Source organism: Neoarius graeffei, chromosome 6 (assembly GCF_027579695.1).
Source record: "Neoarius graeffei isolate fNeoGra1 chromosome 6, fNeoGra1.pri, whole genome shotgun sequence".
Classification (NCBI taxonomy): Eukaryota; Metazoa; Chordata; class Actinopteri; order Siluriformes; family Ariidae; genus Neoarius; species Neoarius graeffei.
Genome location: NC_083574.1, coordinates 52845917 through 52863846, shown reverse-complemented (window position 1 = coordinate 52863846; position 17930 = coordinate 52845917). Strand labels below are relative to the sequence as shown.

Here is a 17930-nt window from a genome sequence, read left to right as displayed (position 1 = left end):
CATATTAAACGAGTTGTACTGTACGCAGTGTAGTATGCAGTGTTTGACTTAAACCAAATAATGAGCCAAGGTAATGAAATAAGAAAATGTTGATAAAATAAGACTTTAAGATGATTACAATATCATTACACATCACAATATTTGGCTGCTTTGCGGCAATTTTTGTTGTTAAAAGCGCTATACAAATAAACTTGACTTGACAATATACTTACGTTCATTTAACATAGACCGACTTACGACTAGATCGGTTTACGACCGGTCAGTCGTAACCAAACGCAGTTGTAAGTCGACGACTACCTGTAAACTGACTTGACTTGAATGCTGTTTTATTATAACAATAATAATTTGTGTGGTCTATTCAGTCACTAGCTGCAACTCCTAACATCAGATATAGATAGCATTTCCCCCCAGCTTATGTTACCTGTACTTCTAGCAAAAAAAAAAATAGTACTGGATCAAGTGCAATTTTATAACCTCCTGAATAATGATGCTTAAAGCCATGCTGTTAAATTCAGCCAAATTTGAACTGATGATAACAACTAGGACAGTATTAGCAACACACTAGACTTGTACTGGATGTTTATTTGAATGCTGTCGTCTCTTTTATTTATCATTATTGTCTTTTAATTTGTTTATTTGGAAAATATCTGCTGCTTTTATGTTATATCATACTGCAGTTGACTGCAAAGAAGAAATGTGGTCTGTCACGTTTCAGTCCACATTTTTTATCCCACATTTTCTGAGTATTTAAAGCCAAGTGCTTGTATTTAAAGGGAATAGTCTAGAGACACTACTGAAAAACCCTATCCTGTATAACTTGACCTAAGTCAAATGGCAACCTCGGTCAGAGGTGTGAACTAGAAAATTTTAATACTCTGAACGGGCCACCTGGAAAAATCAACTTAAGCAGTTGCATAAACCTGAACAGGGAGAACTTCCTCCATATAAATATTGACTTAACTGTTAAACTTAAGCCACCAACTCTGAATAGGGCTCTTTCTTAGAAGCAGCACTTTCTTAGAAGACGGTACAGTACCGACGTGTGAGCTTTAGTTCACATCTTCCTATTGAGTAAAATAGCAAGTATACATTTCTATGGCCAACGCAGATTATAATGCTTGGCTTTAATGTGAAAATCTCTCCCAGTCCCTGCTGGACAGTGAATTCAGTATTAGAGGTAGACTATGTGTGCATGTAGGCAGTGTTGTAGTCGAGTCACTAAACCTCGAGTCCGAGTCCGGTCTCGAGTCCCCAGTGTTCAAGTCCAAGTCATTAAAGAAAATTTTGAGTCGAGTCCACTACTGATCCGAGTCGAGTCCGAGAACAAGACTTGAACCGCACCATTTGACGGTGGCTGTTGCTGCCTTTATGTGAAAGTGTCTCTGCTACTGTGTTGGACTAACGTTACTGCTTGACTGCCCCATTTTAGTTAATAGGCTACAGATAAAAAGCTTGTTCATTGCTCAGCAAGCCCCGCCCACTATCAACAGGGCAAATAACATGAGAGAGGGTTAACATGAGCTAGTTCATCGCTCAGCAAGCCCCGCTATCAACAGAGCACTGAACATACGGTAGTGTGTCACTTCCTTCTCTGGCTGAAGTCTCGCCAAATGACGATTGAAGTTCGAGGTTGTCCCCGTCGTCTCCTCGATAGTTCTTCTACATATGGAACACATAGCAGTGCATTTTTTCCCACTGCACGAGAAGTCTGTATAAGCAAAGTGGACAATCCTAGGGGTGTTCTCTCCAGGCATCTTAGCACCATTAACGTTAGTTTGTTGACGCATGAACAGGTGAATGTGCATTCTCTTGCACAAAATTATAGTATAAAAATTCATTCATTCATTATCTCTAGCCACTTTATCCTTCTACAGGGTCGCAGGCAAGCTGGAGCCTATCCCAGCTGACTACGGACGAAAGGCGGGGTACACCCTGGACAAGTCGCCAGGTCATCAGAGGGCTGACACATAGACACAGACAACCATTCACACTCACATTCACACCTACGGTCAATTTAGAGTCACCAGTTAACCTAACCTGCATGTCTTTGGACTGTGGGGGAAACCGGAGCACCCGGAGGAAACCCACGCGGACACAGGGAGAACATGCAAACTCCACACAGAAAGGCCCTCGCCGGCCACGGGGCTCGAACCCAGGACCTTCTTGCTGTGAGGCGACAGCACTAACCACTACACCACCGTGCCGCCAGTATAAAAATTAATGCAGATATAAATATCTTATGCCAAATTATTATGGCATGTTACAAAAATTAAAGAAAAAATCCGAGTCCTCGTGTCCAATTTACAAGTCCGGATGCAGTTAATGCACGAGTCCGAGTCCAAGTCCGAGTCATCAGTGCTCAAGTCAAGTCACGAGTCCTTAAAATTAGGGCACAAGTCAGACTTGAGTCCGAGTCCTGGACTCAAGTACTACAAGCCTGCATGTAGGCTGATAACATGATGATCAGTCTAAGAGGAGGGGAGGAACGTGAGCTCTAAGAATACATCAGCAGACATAAAGAGGTCTCGTTTATATGAATGGCTCGTTAGAAATTATTTCTCTCCTCATATGACTCCGTCCTTGCTGAGAATGATTTTACCTGTTACCTCTGAGTTATATCTGAAAAACCTGCATCTGTGAAAAATCCTGTCAAACCATGTTTACTACAAGCACGTGTTATATAATGCGTAGATACACATTCATTTCCTTGTTTAAATTTACACAATGTATTTTACCTTCACCTGCCCTCTGTCTAGTCTTTCACACAGATGCACACAGATATCATTCCAGCAGTTTCCTCTCCCTCCCACAGACCGAGGGGCAAGAGGGTATATACGTGTGTGTGTGTGTGTGTGTGTGTGTGTGTGTGTGTGTGTGTGTGTGTGTGTGTGTTTGTGTGTGTGTGTTCATATCAAGGCCGTGGCTGGAGCTAGTGAGTGTGCAGCTGGGGTGCACAACACATGTATATCAATCCAGTGCACACAGGGAGAAATAGAGATAGAGACAGATAGAAAAAGAGAGGGAGAGAGGGAGAGAGAAAGCTGTAATGGCAGTCTAAATGGAGTGTGTTGTGGAGACCCCCTCATGAGACCACCTCCCCCTCCGGAGAGGAGGAATGCTTACTGGAGAGGATGGGGGGATGACGGCAGCCAGGAAAATGGAGGTAAAAATGAGAGAACAGGAAAAGAGAGAACAGAGAGCAAGTAAGCAAGTGTAGCATTTACTGGAGGTGTGTATGGTTCAGAGAGATGTGCCAGGAGCTTTTATATCCCGCCTGCTGTCCTGCGGTGTGGAAGTCGTACGAGCCAGGCTCATTTTGAACGAAAAAGATGAAGGGAGGAGAAGAGGAGAGGTAAAGAGGGCCAGAGCAAGGTCCCATCTGGCTCCTCCCTTGTTGCCATGGTAGCAGGTTGTGCTGGCATGTGCCTCGGTTGGCAGTGCCCATACCTCTGGCATCAGGGTACCTGGGGGAACGATGGTGTGCGTGTGTGTGTGTGTGTGTGTGTGTGTGTGTGTGTGTGTGTGTGTGTGTGTGTGTGTGTGTGTGTGAGATTGTACAAGGAGAGGGATGGAGTGAGAATGAATTACTATCCCTTTTCACAGAGATTAGAACCTCTCATGGATGAAATAGTACAGTTAATGCACCTGTGTGTGTGTGTGTGTGTGTGTGTGTGTGTGTGTGTGTGTGTGTGTGTGTGTGTGTGTGGTGTATAAAACAGCAGCTCAGGACCACTATCAGTGTAGTGTCAGTTAGGGGCCTCTCTCCTCCCTGTCCAGACGGCATTCTCACGACTGGACAGATGGCCATTCCACATACCCCCACCCCGAACGAACACACACACACACACACGCGCACACGCACACATATACCAAACCTCCAAACGTTACCTTCACCCCCACCGGGTGGATGGAGGGAGCGAAACTAGAGCACCTCAATACTCCCCTCACTCATAACACCTCTCCAGACCCCCATCCTATCTCTCCCCCCTCCCCCCATCCTCCCCATTCCAAACTGGGCTGGAGCCCAATGTGAGCCACTGGGTCTGGTCCTGAACTCCAGGCTCCATTAGCGATTAACGCCGTAGTGTAGAGCAGTGCCCGGGCAAATTAGAGCTGCTGATCACAGTGTGGCAAAGAGCAGGAATGGCCACCTCCTGCTTTTCCTCTGATTGCACAAGTCCAGGATGATTAGACAGGATGTTAAGCCCAGGGGAGCCGGAGAGCTGCCCTCCTCCCTTTCTCCATTCCTCCCTCCCTCTGCTCTTCTTTTCCCTCTACCCTCATGTTCCCTCACTTTATTTCTCATGTGATTCTTTATTGCTCTCTCTCTCTCTCTCTCTCTCTCTCTCTCTCTCTCTCGTTCTCCTTATTTTGGTCCACCTTCTTTCACTCATTCTATCCATCTCTTTTTTTGTTTCCGCTTTTCTCCTCGTCTCTACATCTCTCTATTCTTTTCCTTTTTGTTTTGCTGCTCTCTCTTCATGGTCTCCTGTGCTGTCCTTTCAGAGCGCAGCGTTTAATGTGATAATAAGGTGTGAAAATAGAGCCACAATGGCGGAAGGAGGATTGGGCTGGTGGATATCAGAGCTGGGAGCAAGTGTGTGGCACACAGGCCTGAGTCTGAGACTAGGAGCTCTGCAGTCTTCACTGTTGCCACAGTGCCACATGTGACGTTATGCCATGATGTAGAGCTGGCGATATAACAAAAGTATCATATCATTATGCTCCAAGATCCTTCTGCAGTATATAGGACTTGGATGTATAATGATATATAGTTTTCCTAACAATCTGCCAGAAGGACCGGTGTGTTGTGTTTAAAAATAAACCTTTAAAAATGTCTTTGATGAGACTTTTATTTAATGTGTACAACAATGAAAAGAGGGGAAATGTATCCTGTAAGCTAAACTCTGTAAAACGTCAAAGAGTTTGTAATTGCTATGAAAAAACTGCAAAAGGTTTACCCTCACAATACCTCAGAAAAGTGTATCATGACATATCGTGACAATATATCACAATACTGATATTACTTCATCGTATAACCAAGCCCAAGCTCTACCATGATGTACCACACGTTAGTGTTATGTGGTCAGCTACTGTAGCGCTGCTCCAATGACACTTTATTATTCTGTATTGTGTATGGTACCAACCAAAGGGTTCAGTGGTTGGTGCTCAAGATTGGTACTAACCTGAACTAATTATGCGTTCCATTTGTACTGGGAAGTCGGGATTTCTGAGTTCCCAGTCAGAAATATCAACTGGAACACCCATGAAGTCGGATTTCTGACTCGGAATTCCGGAGGAGCTTCACTAACCCCGACTTCAAAATCCAAGATGGCTGCTCGGCACATCAGTGAAAGCTGTAGTTATATACAGTTTATTAGCACTTCTGTCTTATTACTTCTGCCAACTTTGTTGGAGGAGGTTATGTTTTCGCCTTCATTTGTTTGTTTGTCTTTTTCCACCATAACTCAAAAAGAAGTGAACAGATTTTGATGAAGTTTTGAGGAGCGGTGGGCCATGGGCCAAGGCACAATTAATTAGATTTTGATGGGAATTTGAATATGTAGTTTGGCAGAGGTATACACTCTACCGAGTGCCCTTCTAGTTTCTTCTGTCTGTGGGCATGTTGCTACTGTGTTTGTATGTGCAAAATACCACATCATGCATTGTTGCCAACTGGTATTGCTAACCAGGGGCGTGTTTAGCCTATTTTTGGGGGTGCTCAAGCACCCCCAAAAATGAGCTCAGCACCCCCTAGCTCAGCACCCTCAAAAACACTGCTTTTGGATGTAATTTTCAGAAATAAGTGCCCTTGCGCACTGCGCAATGAATGTGTGCACGGGCGTGTGTGTGTTCTTGAATTCACCTGTTATGTGATAGTTCTATGACCAGTAAAATCCCTCTCCTCCTTGCGTCCCCTCTGATTGGGTTGCCTGTCCGCGTGAGTGCTTGCTACGACATGGAGGTTTTTTTTAATTGGATTCCACGCCGATGAGGAACTCGAAGTAGCACCTGAGTATTACTGGCATAGCGAGATGTGAAGGTACGGACTGGAGTTACAATTGTTAAACACAACACAATAATATGCATAATGCAGTATTGATGTTCCCTGGTCTATGAGCAGAATGATAAAAACGACATTTATCATCCATATCGAGATACTTTTGTGCAGAGCTGTACAAGTGCTACGGTGCTAGACCACCGTGTGTTAGTCAATTTTATTTAATGTAACATAGCGTTTACTAATGTAAACTAATGTAAAATCATAGTAATACACAATATTATTACACAATAACACATTAATTAACAATTACCACTGTTCAAAATGAATAGCTCCAACATTACAAATGCAGTAGTAGGTCTTGTTTAGTTAAAAATATAACGTAAATATTTGTGTCAGTGGTTGTAAATGTGTAGATATCATAGTTTATTGGGTCAGCTTCTGTTAAAACATTGCATAAGTCTAGTCTTGTCTAGTCTAGTCTTCTTGTCTAGTTAAGTCTAGTCTAAATGCAGAATAAACGTGGAAACACTGTCGTTCAAGCCAGGTGCCTCTGTCAGCTCTGGGGGCTAAGCACCCCCAAAGATCAGATCCTAGAATCGCCCCCGTTGCTAACAATAGCTACAGCTGGTATTGCTAATTGATGGTATTGGTTTTCCGACTTGTTGTACTGGAGCACACTCAACTTGGGCGTGATGTCATTCCGACTTCCAACTTCCAAGGTAAATGGAACGCAGCATAAGAGTATTCTGATGCAGACCTACATGTGCACGGTACAAGAAGACCACCGTATGTGATGATACATAATTTATCACACGTACACTCAAGCATAGACACACAGTGAAATTCATCCTCTGCATTTAACACATCTGAAGCAGTGAATGCACACAAGTGAGCAATGAGCACACACACATACCCAGAGCAGTGGGCAGCTATGCTACAGCACCCAGGGAGCAGTTGTGGGTTAGGTGCCTTGCTCAAGGGCACTTCAGCCCGTGGCTGCCTCATGTTAACCAAACCCGCATGTCTTTGGACTGTGGGGGAAACCGGAGCACCCGGAGGAAACCCACGCAGACACGGGGAGAACATGCAAACTCCACACAGAAAGGCCCTCGCCGGCTGCTGGGCTCGAACCCAGGACCTTCTTGCTGTGAGGCAACAGCGCTAACCACTACACCACCGTGCCTCCCAAAACACTAATGCAAGAATGAAAAAATAAAGCATAAAATACAACCCAGTCTTGTATTTTGGTGCTGTGATTTTTCATTTTCACCCTGTGCAAACATTTCATTTCTTAAAGCTTGTAATGCAGCATGAACAGTCAGATATACCTTTATTCATTTGTTATCAACAACAAAGTAAAACAATTTTTGGCATGGTGGATACTGGAGCTGTGAGCAAGTGAGTGTCTTTTTTTTTAATTCAAGTCTATTTCAAGTCTAATTTTGCTTCATTTCTTTTTGACAAAGGTTTCAGTGGGTTTCACACACTTAGTAGACCCTTGGAGATTTTTACCAACCATGAGGAATAGCATGTTGGGAGCAGATCTAGCTGATTGGTTATACATACTGCATCACACCAATGCAAAGTGATAAACACAGCGTAAAAATGTTTCAACTGACATGTTTAATTTCCTAAAATTTATGACACATTAATAGACAGACTTTTAGTCGTTTTTGTGATCACACGTGGGATGTGTTAGATTCAGGCTTGTAGTACTTGAGTCCAGGACTCAGACTCGAGTCTGACTCATGCCCTAATTTTAAGGACTCATGACTCGACTTGGATTTGAGCACTGATGACTTGGACTTGGACTCGTACATTAACTGCATTAGGACTCGGAAAATGGAGACGAGGACTCAGATTTTTTCTTTATTTTTTGTAACATGCCATAATAATTTGGCATAAGATATTTATATCTACATTAATCTCATCTCATTATCTGTAGCCGCTTTATCCTGTTCTACAGGGTCGCAGGCAAGCTGGAGCCTATCCCAGCTGACTACGGGCGAAAGGCGGGGTACACCCTGGACAAGTCGCCAGGTCATCACAGGGCTGACACATAGACACAGACAACCATTCACACTCACATTCACACCTACGCTCAATTTAGAGTCACCAGTTAACCTAACCTGCATGTCTTTGGACTGTGGGGGAAACCGGAGCACCCGGAGGAAACCCACGCGGACACGGGGAGAACATGCAAACTCCGCACAGAAAGGCCCTCGCCGGCCACGGGCCTCGAACCCAGAACCTACATTAATCTACATTAATTTTATACTAATTTCGTGCAAGAGTTTCACACCTGCACGCCTTGGCACGTGCATCATATAGACTCTCGGGCGCGCTCCGGACAGCGTGCACACCAAGCGGATTCTCATGCGCGCGCTGTAAACGACTCGCACCTGCACAGGATTAAGGTGCAAACAGCACGCCAATATAAAAAGTGTGAAAACACACTTACTTTGCGAACTATTGAGTTGCATTGCTGACACATTACCGAGCCTTATTTCTTTGTTTGGTTTCCTGAACCCTGATTTCCTGTTTCTCGTCTTTGATTCTGCCAAGTCTACAATAGCCTGTTTGTGCCTCGCTCTACCTATTGGCTGTTTCACTGTTTTATGATTTTGCCTGCCGTTCTGGATTGTTTACCCTCTTCACTTGTATTAATATACCGCGAGTTGTCCTAGTGGTTAGCGTGTCCGCCTCTCGATCGGGAGACCACGAGTTCTACTTGTGGTCGGGTCATACCAATGACCATCATAAAAATGGTACCTACTGCTGTCTGACAAGGCACACTGCAATACAGATGTGAGTGGGGAGTCAAACTCTCGTGGTTACCAGAGGATTAGCCCCCCACTGTAACCCTAGCTATGTAATAGGCGAGAGGCCAAGGGCTATGGAAACTAAGATTGGCGCCGCTCTATGCGCCACATGGCATGGGAAGGACTTTGACTTGCATTAATAAACACACCTTCTCTGACATGATGATTGGTCTCCCAACCATCTCTGACAGAATACTTCGCACTCCCTGACAAAGAGAACGCACATTTACCCGTTCATACGTCATGTTCAGGAACAAACTAATGTTAATGGTGCTAAAACAGCCATCAAACGGTGCGGTTGGAGTCATGGACTCGACTCAAATTTTTTTTTAATGACTTGGACTTGAACAGTGTGGACTCGAGACTGGACTCAGACTCGAGGTTTAGTGACTCGACTACAACACTGGTTAGATTAGCGTCAGCAACAGGTTGAAAGTAAAACCCTTTTCATTTCAGCACAGTGTGGAGCTTGTCACTGAAACCTGAAAAACCATTAATCAGCAAGCCGTTTTATTCCAAATATCCAAGTATTGTTTTTTCCAATGATCAATTCATTCCTACTGCTGTCACCGTTCCAGTTGGTTGGAAAACGAACTAGAACACTGCGTTCTGTTTATTCCTTTTTGAGCCAGGTTACGCAGACCTGAAAAGTTGGCGGTGTTAATGCAGTTCTGTTCTGTCTTTTTTCTGTGCATTTGTGTGTGCAGGTGCAGATGCAGCCGCGCCTGAACGAGACTCTGACGGGAAAGAGCGGGCCGGTGGTGAAGACGGTGAGCACAGCGTGACTAGCCACGACGAGCGAGCAGGAGAGGAGGATCTGGATGACGAGTCCATCTTCACCTGTGATAACTGCCAACAGGACTTCGAGTGCCTGGCTGACCTGACAGAGCACCGCACTAACCACTGTCCTGCAGGTACACACACACACACATCTCCTTAGCTCCCCTGTGACCTTCCAATCTCCTTTCTGATATCTAAGGTCTCAAAAAAAAAAAAGTCCGAAAAATGTAGGGTGTTTTATTTATATTCGAGAGACGTTGTTTACTGAAGTGGGGTTTGTGACAAGATGATTGAGATCATCATCAACTCCTGTTAAACTCATTATGGTTGTAATTATTAAATTGGAGTTGTAAGCCTAATTGATTAGTGATAAATGATATGAATTCAGTGGGTTTGAAACTGACAGTCTAACGTGTTTCTTACAGGATATGTCGATAATTTAAAAACAAGGAAAATAAAGTCAACATTAATCTGCACTTACTAGTTCAAGTGCTATGAATATGATCCCATTGTCTCAAATCTACATTTTAACCTTGGTGCATTTAATTATTGCGTAAGGTGCATTTAATTATTGCGTAATTTTTTTATATATATATATATATATATATATATATATATGGGCGGCACGGTGGTGTAGTGGTTAGCGCTGTCGCCTCACAGCAAGAAGGTCCGGGTTCGAGCCCCGTGGCCGGCGAGGGCCTTTCTGTGCGGAGTTTGCATGTTCTCCCCGTGTCCGCGTGGGTTTCCTCCGGGTGCTCCGGTTTCCCCCACAGTCCAAAGACATGCAGGTTAGGTTAACTGGTGACTCTAAATTGACTGTAGGTGTGAATGTGAGTGTGAATGGTTGTCTGTGTCTAATGCCGCTTTTCCACTACAAACGCGGCTGAGTCGGGCTGAGCCGTGCCGTGCTGAGTCGAGCCGAGCGGGGCTGTTGGAGTTGCATTTCGACTACAACCGCGCTGAACCGTGCTGGCTGGAAGTGGGTGGACACATTGGGTGGAGTTAGCGAAAGTGGGTGGACGTCAGGTGATGTCGTTAAGCAGCGCAAACAGTGACATCAGTGAGCTTTTCAGCGGTAGTCTCACGACCCGAATAGTAAACAATAAACATGGAGGACATGGAGTCGTTAGTGTTGCTGGTCTTGGTGCTGTGGCTTGTTGTCACCGACAACGCCAACAGATACTGGCAAGAGCGTATAGATGAGGCGAGGCGCATAAGGCTTCAGAAATTCTCGTAATTCGTAATTCTTCTTCTTCCGGGTTTGCGGTGTTTACAGATCCCAGCGTGCTCGCGGGGCGTGTGTGGGCATGTGCGGACACTCCTCCTCACCAATCAGTGCACAGGGGAGTGTCTGCTCACGCCCCCAACCTCACTCGGCTCGCTTTGGCTCGCTTCAGCCCCACTCCAAAACGGTGCGAGTTTTAGGGGCTAAGCAGGGCTGAAGCGAGCTGAGTCGTGCTGGTTTTTGGTAGTCGAAACGCGAGCCGTGTCGGGCTGAAGTGAGCTGAAGCGAGCTGAAGTGAGCTGAAAAAGGGTAGTGGAAAAGGGCCATATGTGTCAGCCCTGTGATGACCTGGCGACTTGTCCAGGGTGTACCCCGCCTTTCGCCCGTAGTCAGCTGGGATAGGCTCCAGCTTGCCTGCGACCCTGTAGAACAGGATAAAGCGGCTAGAGATAATGAGATGAGATGATATAGATATAGACAGCTGGATTATATTCATAAAATAAGTCTTTTTTATTATTGTTAGGGGACGTGTGGATTTTTTTTTTTTGTTGTTCCTGTCATGTGCATGTGCGGAGTGGCTGCTCTCGGCTGCTCTGGAGTCAGTGGTGTCCCATAGGAGAGTGCTGTTTTAAAGCTAATACGCTGTACACAAACACAATGCCCGTTATTACCAAAAAAAATTCAAAACCTTTGCTACTCAGATTAAATCACACATTTTTATATTGCTTTTCACTTCTCAGTTTGACAACGAGCCTTTCTAAATTTGAAAAATGATTCACATTTTAGAAGTCACAACACAAAACCGTTCAATCCTGTCATCAGTCGGTCTGTCCGACTGAGTACGTGATTCATGGACTGTTACAAACTGTTCCGAGAGCGTACCTCTCTCACACGCTCTCACTACAGGGGCTGCCATGTTCATCTTAAGCCATTACAGTCAGTGAACGTAGACAGTGTGTGTCTGCGCTCAAGCCTGCCGTCTCAGTCAGACCGCGTCTCCTATTCCAGCCTGACTCTTATCTCTCGCCACCATTTGTGTCAACATGTCAGTGTAATAGTTCGCAGTGGCTTCTCCACCAGAGAGGTGTGTGTGTGTGTTATGTGTCATGTGCATGTGCGGAGTGGCTGCTCTCGGCTGCTCTGGAGTCAGTGGTGTCCCATAGGAGAGTGCTGTTTTAAAGCTAACACGCTGTACACAAACACAATGCCCGTTATTACAATCGCGGTAATTAATGAAACGCTGAAAGCGGCCCTGCAGGGGCATCTGCTTCCTCACAGATTAATCAAGGGCCTCTCCTTAACGAGGAGAAAGCATGCATGGTGGGGAGAAAAAAGAGAGGGACACAGAAAGAGAGAGAGAAAGAGGGAGAAAAGAGTGCAATTTGACGACCTAACAGCAAGATTTCAAAAAAAAAAAATTTTTTTATTCTTTTATATAAAACATTCAATCAGGCTTTGATTGAAAAGCCATTTAGTCATGGACATGACGTGAAAGCAGTCATGCGGAGCGTTAGCGGCCCTGGCGAAGCCACCGAATAGCGGGAATGTGTTTCTGGTGGGAAATAACATGGCGTGACACAGGCCTCCTCACTTCCCCACCCCGTTTGCCTGTCTGGCGGTGGCGTAATGAAATCAAGGCCCTGAATATGAGACTCGCCGCCTGCTCCCCAGCCGTCAGCGAGCTACGTGTTGCTTAGCAGAAGGGGAAAAAAGAAGGAGAGAAACAAAATGAAATGATAAAACAGAGCTTCCCATGGGGGGGAGTGCTGGAGATTGCGGAATAATCCAGAACAGTGGCTAGGGGATCACATCTCTGCCTGCGTTGTTCTCCCTCCTTTCCTCTTCCCAAACAGATACACACACGCGTGCGTGCGCGCACACACACACGCACACAAGATTCAGGCTTTATTATTGTTATTGAAAAGAGCGGTAAATTAAAAAACACTCACTGGCGAATCCTTTTACATTCTCTGCATACCACAGGGAGGCTGCCTAGTGAGGGAGAGCCGCACACTGAACCGCAACCGCATCAGATAGGGGACAAACACGCCATTTTGTGAGCAAGCGTTTGTGCGGATGAGATCGGAGGCCATTTTTGTCACATTTTATGAGGAGGGTCATGTTTTTGGCTCCCTTGGCACTATGGTGAGCCCAGCCAATAACACGGCACCAACATAAACTCCCTTTTGCTTTCGAATTGTTATTGTGATCACTTGGCAGTCAGTGTGGTCATATTCTCCAAAAGCAAACATGCCACAAAATGAAACAAAATTCCTAACAATATTACACGAGCTATAGGATTATAGCTTGAAATCCCGTAATGTGTGTGGTACGTGATCTGTTTCTTTGATGTCTTCTTTCGTTATCACTTTTGTCAGTCTTCTAGTCCTACTTTAATGTCTGACGGTATTTTATGACCATTTGGGCTCTGACTGCACTGAGAGCGTTAACCCTGACTAATGCTCAGTCACTGCTCTCCACCATTTGCATGTGTGTGTGTGAGCGAGCGAGAGAGAGAGAGAGAGAGAGAGAGAGAGAGATTTACTAGATGCATGGATGGAATGTTAAATTTGATAGTGTGTAACCAATGAGATTCTCTGTGCCTCATTGCTGTCTGTGTGTTTACATCTGATGGAATTGAATGTCTTCTTGCACATGTATACATGCGTCTGTGTGTGAATGTATATTTGTGTGATTTATTTCGTTGTGTGGGTGGGTGTAATACACGCACACGATTGGGTGTGTGTGTGCGTGCAGTGTGGGCCGAGTCTGGGGGGAATCTCGACAGGAGGAGGAATCTGGAGCACTGGTTCCCCAAGGAGTGCTTGGAAAAAAAACTCAGATCAAATGGAGAACATTCGCTGCTCCGCTCCAGTGCCCCAAGACCGGCCATGGTTGGACTCCGGCTGTTAACCGCCCACTCGCTCCCTCTCTTTCCGTATCTCCCCCTCTCAGCATCTCTCTATTCCTCTGTGGCCATGTGCAGCTGACCCCTCACCCCATCTGCCCCCTGCCCCCACTCTGCAGGCTGCCCAGGGCAGGAACCCAGGCTCTGTTAACCCCTAGGGTCTGGAGGAGAGAAGGTCTAAGTTTATGCCATAGCAGCTCTGCTTACAGCATTCTAGCGCCTCGGCAGTCACACTGACTGTGTTCATGTTGGTGCACTGTGCATGTGTGTGTACTACACAGCCGGCCAGATGTTTAAGAAGTTTTCCCACTATTGCAATTAAATTAAGAAAAAAACGAAAGCTTGAAGATTCATATTCTCATGACTTCGTCCATCTTCAGTTTCAAACTTATTTTGATCAGGCCTCACACTGGAGCCGGAGTCTATCACGGGAAAACTGGGTGGTAGGAATATACCCTTGATGGGACATCAGTCCATTGTAGGGCACCAGCGCACACACACACACACACACACACACACACACACACACACACACACACACACACACACACACATACCTAGGAGTAATATGGCATAATCATTCCACCTACTGGCATGTTTTTGGTATGCGGGCAGAAACCAGAGAACCTGGAAGAAACCATGCAGACGCAGGAAGAACATGTGAAACTCCACACAGACTGTAACCTGAGTTCAGGATCGAAGCAGGGATTCTAGAGCTGTGAGGGGGCAATTCAACTAAAATTAAAAAAAAAAAACTGGCAAACATTTCTCAAGTCAAGTCGGTTTATTTGTATCGCGCTTTTAACAACAGGCATTATTACAAAGCAGCTTTACAGAAAATTAAAGACTTTAAACATATGAACCAATTTTATCCCTAATAAATGCATTTATCCCTGATGAGCAAGCCTGAGGCGATGACGGCAAGGCAAAACTCCCTCAGACGACACAAGGAAGAAACCTTGAGAGGAACCAGACTCAAAAGGGAACCCATCCTCATCTGGGTGATAACAGATAGCGTGATTATAAATCACTTGCTTCTATAACTGTGTCCTATATAGTCACAAAGTACAACTGTGAAACCATGAAATTCATTATAGTTCTAACATGAAGTCAGTTTCGTTGAAGTTATAAACTGTTCATTAATGGAGACTTGAGTGCAAAACTGTTCATGACAACAGCAGTCCTAAGGTTATCATGGCAACTGTAGTCCTCAGCCATCATACGTGTCTTGAGCCACCTTCTAAGTGTGTCTTTCGATTGTCCATATGGGGCCGTCCTCTACAGGAGTGACGTGATGCCAGAAGTAGGGCGTCAGGATGGATCAGGCAGGTCTAAAGTCACGTATACACTTTTTTTTGGTAGTTTTTTTTAAATTATTATTATTATATAGCATTTCTAGGCGGCACAGTGGTGTAGTGGTTAGCGCTGTCGCCTCACAGCAAGAAGGTCTGGGTTCGAGCCCCGTGGCCGGCGAGGGCCTTTCTGTGTGGAGTTTGCATGTTCTCCCCGTGTCCGCGTGGGTTTCCTCCGGGTGCTCCGGTTTCCCCCACAGTCCAAAGACATGCAGGTTAGGTTAACTGGTGGCTCTAAATTGACCGTAGGTGTGAATGTGAGTGTGAATGGTTGTCTGTGTCTATGTGTCAGCCCTGTGATGACCTGGCGACTTGTCCAGGGTGTACCCCGCCTTTCGCCCGTAGTCAGCTGGGATAGGCTCCAGCTTGCCTGCGACCCTGTATAACAGGATAAAGTGGCTACAGATAATGAGATGAGATATAGCATTTCTTGAAACTGAACCAAAATGTTCACCTTTCAAAATTTGACCGGCAGTGTACAACAAATGTTTGTATACCCCTGATACCAAAATGAAGATAAGAAAGAAATAAATTTTTTCCAACAAGACATTTTGTTACTGATAATATATTTCATCGATTTCATACTTCCCTCACAAATGTTGTCAAATAGTGTTAAAATATTAATACTGGAAGGAAAAAAGCCCCAGAATATCAGTTCAAACGTTTACATCTACCGAATGTGGCGTAAATATTTGCTAATGCTTTAAATTTTATGCCTGATATATTTACGGTACATTTTAACAGTCTTTCTTGTATCCTCTCAGTCGTACCACCCGCATTGTTAAAACCATCAATAATTGATCAACACTAAGAAAACCTATAACACTGTATTGGAGTGTAAAAAGCAATGATGAGTCAATGCTCACTAATTATCTCCATTTTTCACCATTGACAGCAAATCCATGAGCAAATTTGTTTGTCGTTCCTGTTCCATTGCAACACTTTTCTAGATTTAATTTAGTTTTACCAGCCATACACACACACACACACACACACACTAACGTGTCGAACAAAGTTCATTGACCTGCTTTCTGAATCCTATGTTTCACACTCTCAGCAGACAGAGGCAACTGGCAGGGTGTGAAATATGTAATTGTGAAAAAAAATCCCGCTAAGGGTTATCTCAAATTCACAGCAGATGCACCATGTAAGCTTGCATCTGCATTGTGTAGTGAGTTCTGTCATTGCTACCGATGAGACAACGTGCATCATTAGTAGCAATGAAATTAATACACATACGTGTGGCAGTGTCACTTAGGAGCACTTGAAGTTGGGATGGCGGTACTAAGAACACAGTACACTTAAAAACATGACAGTGAATACATTGCAATGTGTGTGTATTTGTCCTACTTGTGAGTGTTTGTTACCTTCAAGACTGTGCTCAAATAGAAGATAGAAAGTGTGTGATTTGAATGAATTTCTATGGATTTTACTGCTGCCATTACTGCGAGCTGGCCTAGTGGTTAGAGTGTGCGCCTCTCGATCGGAGGGGGTGCGAGTTCTACTCGTGGTCGGGTCATACCAAAGACCATCATAAAACTGGTACCTACTACCGTCTGGCAAGGCACGCTGCAATACAGATGCGAGTGGGGAATCAAATTTTCGCGGTTAGCAGAGGACTAGACCCCCACTGTAACCCTAGCTGTATAGGCGAGAGGCTGAGGGCTATGGAGATCAGCGCCGCCCAGTGTGCCTTAATGGCCTGGTTAATATTGGGATGGGAGACTGCCTGGGAAGACCAGGGCATGGCGTAGGAAGGACTTACTGCTGCTATTGAATAATAATTGAAAACATTAGAAAAACAAGGACATGTAAGACTCGGGTAAGATTCAGCACGGATTGAGTCGAGTTAAACAGGAAGTGTACCTGTCCCAGGTGACAGTATAAACAAGCTTTGGGTGTTCGCTCATGCTTGCAGTCGGCCATGTATTTTGGCTTTCCTGAAGGCACCGTATAATGTTTTACCCCATGAAACGAGTCCAGCATTTGTCGGTAAAACAAGGATTCAAAAACAATGATCACTTTTCATTCCTAATCATCTAGACGATTACTTGAATGTCTAAGGCCTTCCTGAAGTCCTAACCAATAGATGGGCTGTATCATAGCATCTGCGTAACAGCTAGCCTGCTCTCTTGTCCCTTGGTTTATAATCAAACAACCTTTGAACTTTGCCCCCTTAGACTGTTATGACCTGCTGACATGCTGAAAAAGGTGCATGTGTGCGCATACACTTGTCTCCATGTGAAATAAAGGTCACTAATCGTGTTGATAGACTGAGAGAGGAAGTGCATGCAAGAGAGAGAGAGAGAGAGAGAGAGAGAGAGATGGTGTGTACAGAAAGGGGAGGAGGAGGAGAAAAGAGAGGTGGTTGTGTGTAAACGGGAGAGCTGTCAGTCAGGTGGAAGGCGGGCACTCCGCCTGTCAGATACAAATAGGAGGCGAGCGCTAATTAACCCGCCTTCACAAGACTGAAGGGAACAGCCAGCTCTCTAGAGAGGGAGGGGGAGAGAGAGAGAGAGAGAGAGTGAGAGTGAAGGGATGGCTCAGTCAGCAGGAATAGCTCTCTTGCACACATACACACACATTCTCTCTCTCTCTCTCTCTCTCTCTCTCTCTCTCTCACCTTGCACAAAGATAGAGACAGAGAAGTGAGAAAGAGAAACTGGAGCTCTCCTCTGTGCTGAGCTGCCATTCAGAACCCCACTTACCATATCACACACTTTCACACATCTTTGTTAAACAATTTTACATCCTATTAAGCTGATGGCAACACAGTATTTCTGTTTGTTTCCTGTCTTATGTGCTGTTCACAAGCCCTCAGGTTTTACAGCTGTGTGCT

The 17930-nt window shown here is 45.0% G+C and overlaps 1 protein-coding gene across 2 annotated transcripts in view; it reads left to right on the top strand.

The window, feature by feature from the left end:
- The window catches only part of znf423 (zinc finger protein 423), a 334445-nt gene that overhangs the window by 83643 nt on the left and 232872 nt on the right, over positions 1-17930 (top strand). For both annotated transcript variants that reach the window (XM_060923838.1, XM_060923836.1), the window contains exon 3: positions 9534-9740. In XM_060923838.1, the coding sequence (XP_060779821.1) occupies positions 9534-9740 (207 nt within the window). The remainder of the gene's footprint in view (positions 1-9533; positions 9741-17930) is intronic.